The sequence below is a fragment of the Colias croceus genome, chromosome 7, assembly GCF_905220415.1.
Source record: "Colias croceus chromosome 7, ilColCroc2.1".
NCBI classification, from domain to species: Eukaryota; Metazoa; Arthropoda; class Insecta; order Lepidoptera; family Pieridae; genus Colias; species Colias croceus.
Genome location: NC_059543.1, coordinates 11,047,235 through 11,053,891, shown reverse-complemented (window position 1 = coordinate 11,053,891; position 6,657 = coordinate 11,047,235). Strand labels below are relative to the sequence as shown.

Here is a 6,657-nt window from a genome sequence, read left to right as displayed (position 1 = left end):
AAAATATGTATATCGGCTGTTGTTCTGTGAACCATTTCTACCAAATATTAAATTAATTTAGACTTTAAAACTAAAGTGACAAAGTATATTTCTTCTTGGCAACGCTCTACATGCGTATACATAACATTGAAATTTACAAAATGTCATAAACACAAATATTAATCATGGGATTTTCAATCTTATATCCAACGTGTAAGGTGGAAAAGAATATAGCAATATTCACAAGATAGGGTTGTCAAGTTCGTGGAAAAACATCAAAGGACGTAGCCGTCAAGTGCGATCGCTTATTTCCCTCATCGGGTATGATGTAGGGGTTTCCGTTGGAGATGATAACACGTAATGGTGATCGTTTGCCCTTTGCTTCCACTAACGGCGCTGTTAAACACCTCGTAGAGATATTAGGGTTACGCCAATATTTTCTTGTTAAGGTTATTGACCTTTGGAATGGTATATGAAGGTTGTATTGGAGAGATATTTCTGATATAAAATACGCAGGATTGTTTCGGTGAAAAGTTCTAATGAAAAGGATTATCAATCATTTTCAATAAAGTAAAACTCTAAAGATTGCTTCGATTGCACCGGATGATCAATTATTTAATAGAAAATTATAGATTACATAAAAATTGAATATTAAGTTAATGGAATGATATTAAAAAGTTTTATAATTTATTTCATAACCCTCTAGAATATACAAATATCACAGTCCTAAAATAAACAATTTCTTTGCTACATCAGAAACTAAAGTTAGATATCCAAAATGTCGAGTGAATACTATTTCAAACAATGGCGAAAAATGCTTCACAAACTGGAACAAATATTGTATTTAGATATTGAGTATCAGGTTAGAAAGTCACGGAAAATATGTTTTTCATATTTCATATTTTTACATACAACATAATACGTGCCTTCATGACATTGGTTTAAAATGTTCCCAAGAAAACTAATGAGAGAATATAGACTAGATAAGTAGAGCCTACTATCACCTACTATGTCATCACATGATAGTTAGCAGGACTTAATATAATATGAATAGGTATTCAGCACAATTTGCTGTATAAGTTGTATCTAAGATATACTACATATATCTTATATTTTAGGAAACTAAATATCACGACAAAAGTTGGTGCGACGCGGCTCTCAAACTATCCGGCATGCTCGGCTGTTACATAGCTTGTTACAACGACGCTCTTGAGTGCTCACAGCAGAACTTACAAGTGCAGAAATCTGAAGATATTCACGCTATTGTTAAGGCTATTGTGGGACGGTATGTTCAATGACTTTAAATTTCATATTAAGTTTTTGAAAGAGGCCTTCAACCAGCACGAAATGAACTTAGATGTTAGTTAAACTTAACATTATAATTGAATTTGAACATAATCTGTCCAGCTATATTTGCTCCAATAAAAGGCAGGCAGGCAAAACATAACGAAAAATAATTTACAGAATCCTCGAGTTGAAAGAACAACTACGAAAACATGAAGGAAGTTATTACCAGTTTTTAGGTGGAGGTTTAATAAAACACAATCTCTCACCTTACGATGCAGAATTGCGTGATATCGAAGAAAAATACGAGCGCCCAGAAAATATACAGCTTATAATTAACGAGGCTTTTCAGAAAGCACGCGAAATAAAAGAAGATGAAGGTTTAAATTTAACTAATATACATTATCATGATATCTGGAGAAATTAAGTTAGAGCGATGAGCGAAAGCGAAGCGGAGCCAAGCGAATTATAATCATTCTTTAAATTTCAGATTTGAATGAGTTTGACGAAACAGTAATTGATGAAAACAATGGCGATTGGTGGAACGAAACAGACATAAAAGAGGAAACTAACAAAAAACATGGTATTAATATTGGAGCTATTTACGAAGTCGAGGAAATCATTTCAGAAGAAACGCTACATAGAAAACATTTAATCGCTCTTATACAGGCTCATGAAAAATCAAGGTAGATATTTTTTAATGTAATTTCTATAAATATTTCAGTATTTCGACAGTAAACTTACGTCACAGAATACATAATAGTAGCTAAACGCTACTTACGTTTGCAAAATACATACATAGTTTTAAATTTATTACAGGCAATTAATTCAAAAATTAACGTGGCAAAAACATAAACGGTATTTGTGGGAAAAAGAGTTGAAAGGAACGTTAAATCCCCCAGCACGATTAGAGATAAGGGAAAAAGCTGCAATAATTATTCAAAAAGTTTTAAGGTAGATAATCTTTTATGTAAGTATTTCGTTACTTTATTACTTTTACGTTAAACTTTTTCTGTGTTCCAGAACGTATTTTCAAATTAAACGGAAAAGAATAAGAGATGATCGATATGATGAATTGATGGGAATTAAAATTCGTAAGAAATCAGATGAAAATGAAATTAAAGTGGAGAAGCATAGGGTATTTTTCCCTTCAATGAATTACTACGATTTTACATATTAGCTTCGTAAGGTTTTCTATTAATATTAGACATTTTAGATGATATTCGACAGATCGCAAAAATATAAAGAGTTGAATGCACAGTGGCTGGTTGAATGTGAAGAAATTAAAAATATTTTTTTAAAGAAAAAAAAAGATGATATTGCTGACGATTTTCGTGAATATATCCGTGAATGGTTTAAAAAATGGTATGAAGTAGAAAGTAGCTAAGCTATTAGACAAACCATGAAGGGATAGAAATTTAATATTAAATTTATTTAGGTTTGACGAAGCCAAGTTTTTCTTAGATATACCAAAAGAAAACCAAGGAGGTTTGAGTACAATTCTTAAAGAAGAAGTATCATCGCCATCTGAATGGATTGAGGAATATAAAGCGTATATGGAAAATAAAAAAGCCAATAAAAATAAAACAGCAACTGAGGTAAATAACAGTTTAGATTTTTTATATGAAGCACACGATTCACGAGGTAAGTAGTAATGTTTAAGAACCTTTTTGCTCGATAATTAATTTTTTTATGAACACTTTTAGCGAAAATGGGCGAAAATGGAAGCAAAGCGGGAAGAATTTATGTTGAAAAGGGAAGAAATTAGGAAAAAGAAGAAAGAAGCTGAATTATTAAAGAAAATTATGAAAAATCCAAAGATGCATCCTGGATATCATTACCCAAAATCTAAGAAAATACAACGACTTGTTAAGGTACCTGAATTTATTTAGTGCCAATATTTGGAATAAATATAATATATAATATCCTTTATTTTATATTTGTATTAGGCTGTTGAAGAATATAAAACGAAATGGATATATTTAGATGAACGAAATTGTAAAGAAATTAAAGAAGGATACTTAAAAGATATTGATCTTAATAATTTATATGCTGAAGCTAAACATGAAATTTTAAATACGATTGACGAGGATATGCGGTATTGATTTAAAAAAAAGTCTGATGTAAAATTAAATATAAGTAAACTATTCATTTTATTAATGCTAACAAATTATGCTAGAGAGGAATTCAAGAAATTAAAGCAAGCTTTAAAAGAGGATTATGCAAGAAATGAAGAACCAATGCCAGAAAATATCAAACAAAAAGTAAAACGATTCAAGAAAAAGCACAAGGTCAAAACAGTCAATGAAGAAATCATTTTGGAAAAACTAACAGTACGAATTTTTCTATGGCGTTTTTAAACTGGAATACCTATAATGAAAGTCAGATTGCTTAGAATTTATTGTTTCAGAATCTTGTTTCCAAAGGTATCCTGGTGGAATACCCAGAAACCAGATTCGAAGATTTCTTAGCAGAATATAAGTTTGCTGGGGATGATTTAAAATGTGATCTTAGGTTAGTATATAAATTGATAAATAAATTTGGTACGTTATAATCATTTATATTTTGAAATTTGAAGATTAGGTGTTGAAATGATAGAGATTGTAACGTTAAATTCGTTGGTGACGAGCTGAAAATCCAACAACACAAGGAAATACTTTCACGGAAAAGTATTATTTATATTACCCTAATTAGTAAATATTTATAGAGTTGTCCAGCCTCTTGGAGGAGAAATTCTATCCATTTGGTGGGAGAAGTGCCGAGAAGTGATGCATGGATTTAAAAGAATTCTTCTAGTTGGACCTAGGAACAGCGGGAAGACAACTTTAGTTCACGTCATGGCATCCATAAACAGTTAAACTTATTTTGAAATTTGTAGATAACTAATTATTTTACACTAAATAAAAAGGCAGGCAGAACAATTTAAATATGTTTTACATTTATGTTTTTTATTGAATATAACAATTAAACTGCATTTTGCTGTTTGCACCGTCATTCGTACTTCTCTGTTTTTTATACAGATGCAACTTTATACGACTTAAATCTTCTTGAATTGAATGAAAAGCCAGTAGAGACTGTGAAGGAAATTATCGCTACTTTAATAAGTTGTGCAAAAACTACACAACCATCGATAATATACATCAGACATGTCCACAGACTGTATTACAGAAAGGTAAGCGAGTTCTTCACGTATTATTAGATATCATAAATATGTTAAGGTTTTGGTAAGTACCTACCTACCTGCTTGTGGTTGTGAGGGTATGTACATGATTCAATAAGTCTTTATTAATAAATAAAATGTAACTAGTATAATTTATTATTGTTTACTAGCTGTGCGGAACCCGCGGAAAAACTAGTATTTTAATTTTTAAAGCTCCATGAAATGAGCTTTATAAATTTTTCTCTATGAATAGAGTCTTGTGATTAATTTCAGTGTGAATAATAATTACTTATTTAATCTCAAATTTTTCAAATGTATTTTAAGTTTCATTCGTCTTTTACTTTTATTCTATTTCAGCCCCAGTCTAATGATGTCAGTTTGAATGCGGTCATGTTGAAAAAGTGTATCATTAAAAGATTAATTAAGAAGATTCATGCTTTGGACAAAATTACTCTAATTGGTAGGTATGTCTTAGGTCTATTTATATCTATTCCATTTTTATTATGTCAAATTATTATGTAACCTGCAAAATATAAACAAAAATTAAAAAAAAAACTCGGAAAAGTTCGGTTTTTACATGATATATGTTTTACGTGAAGTTGCAATTCGTGTGTACTGTGTTGCTAATAAAAAAAAATACCTAGTTTTTTTAATACAGCCATATTTTTTCGTTTGCCTGGTGTATTTGTTAGATAACCACTTTGATGATAAATTGGTGATGCTTTGATGCTGAATTGTATGCCAGAGTAATTAAAGGTGTGTTAACAGTTTCCAAATCGAAATGTTTACAGGAAGCTGCACAGACCCGTGGTTAACAAACAGTAAACTAATAATAAAACATTTTTCAAATGTAGTCATGATACCACCTACTAACTACACAACTACACACTTGGTATTGCAACAATGGATGATAAAGTAAGTAAACTTAAATTAATTAAAATGATGAACCGTTGTTTTTCTGATGTGTGAGCACTGATCATACCTACGTTCTTTATTCTTCGTGATTTTTGTATACATTTTTACGTTTTTTTTTTAAATCGTGCTTTTGCTAATTTTTTTGCAATTAACTAAATATCTATTTTTTAAATTATGTAAAAAAAATCACTTATATCTGATTGTTTTAGTAATCGCATCATTCCGAATACTTTGGATACGCAAAGTTTGGCGCTTATGCTTCAAGGATATTCAGTTGGTTACTTGAAAAACACTTTGGAACATTTCCTTTCGCCTGAACGAATTATAAGGTTTGTTATCGCTTGTAAACTGAGATCGCAGTTTGTAAATGGCGAAATTAAACAATATGCCTGCGACGTGTAAATTTTATCTACTTCTTATTTTATTACAGAATAGCCGCGTACGGACTAAAGGCTAATGAAATTTATGAACACTTTATCCAAAATGAAACTGAGCCTAAAATTGTTAGTACATATACATCCCTACAATATATAAAAATGTCATTTATAAATATATAAATTGCTCCGATAGGCGCGTAGTTGAAATGTTCACCGTAGTACCTACAACGTAGTTAGTCAATCAGCATTCAGCACACATCTTCTAATATATAAAAATCAATGCCACTTTTCGTTGTAATTCCATAACTCGAGAACGGCTGAACCGATTTCGATAATTCTTTTTTTATTATATTCCTTGAAGTACGAGGATGGTTCTTATGTAGAGAAAACGTTAATATGTACCACGGGCGAAGCCGGGGCGGACCGCTAGTATTTTATAAGTACCTATTTTATTTTACAGGATTATGAAAAATATCGCATATGGTATGACGAAAAAACACAATGGGGCAAAATCGAGAAGAAACATTTGGAAGAGCTAATTGAATTCCAAAACCTGGTGATTAAATGGAGGCAGAAAGAAGAGAAGAAAAAGAAAAAACATGGATAAAAAAATTGTGATGCACTTATTTTATAAATAAATAATAAAATTATAAACAAATTTAGGTTGTTTTTATTTAAGTAAAAAATGTACGTATCGTAATCGTAGACTATGTAATTATGTATGTACATGCGTCCTAAAGCCGGACTAGGTACCTATAATAGCTATTATTCTATGGATAGCTGTACCAAACTTAACTTTTTCCGCAGTCTATTGTATAAAATCTAATTGTGCGAAAAAGCAATTGAAATCACATAATACATGTTATCGCAGATTAGCATTCAGCAAACACAATCAACAATACAATATTTTGTAAAAACAAATATTTTAGTCTGTGGCATGGA

The 6,657-nt window shown here is 30.7% G+C and overlaps 1 protein-coding gene across 1 annotated transcript; it reads left to right on the top strand.

Annotated features, from left to right (window-relative positions):
- Positions 1-727: 727 nt before the first annotated feature.
- LOC123693258 (IQ and AAA domain-containing protein 1-like) lies at positions 728-6,327 on the top strand. Its single transcript, XM_045638263.1, has 19 exons — positions 728-841; positions 1,098-1,264; positions 1,444-1,643; positions 1,754-1,949; positions 2,083-2,217; positions 2,287-2,401; positions 2,480-2,628; positions 2,702-2,861; positions 2,970-3,137; positions 3,213-3,361; positions 3,443-3,596; positions 3,659-3,777; positions 3,971-4,116; positions 4,284-4,435; positions 4,781-4,883; positions 5,215-5,338; positions 5,548-5,667; positions 5,769-5,841; positions 6,176-6,327. Exons 1-19 carry the CDS (start codon positions 758-760, stop codon positions 6,320-6,322), a joined length of 2,661 nt encoding a protein of 886 aa, XP_045494219.1. The 5' UTR covers positions 728-757; the 3' UTR covers positions 6,323-6,327.
- The last annotated feature ends 330 nt before the right edge of the window (positions 6,328-6,657 follow it).

What these genes read in the sequence shown, in the direction of transcription:
- LOC123693258 (XM_045638263.1), top strand. Translation starts at nt 758, where the DNA reads ATGTCGAGTGAATACTATTTCAAACAATGGCGAAAAATGCTTCACAAA. An exon ending in ATTTAGATATTGAGTATCAG is followed by an intron (nt 842 to 1,097) that starts GTTAGAAAGTCA and finishes CTTATATTTTAG; the next exon opens with GAAACTAAATATCACGACAA. An exon ending in ACAGACTGTATTACAGAAAG is followed by an intron (nt 4,436 to 4,780) that starts GTAAGCGAGTTC and finishes ATTCTATTTCAG; the next exon opens with CCCCAGTCTAATGATGTCAG.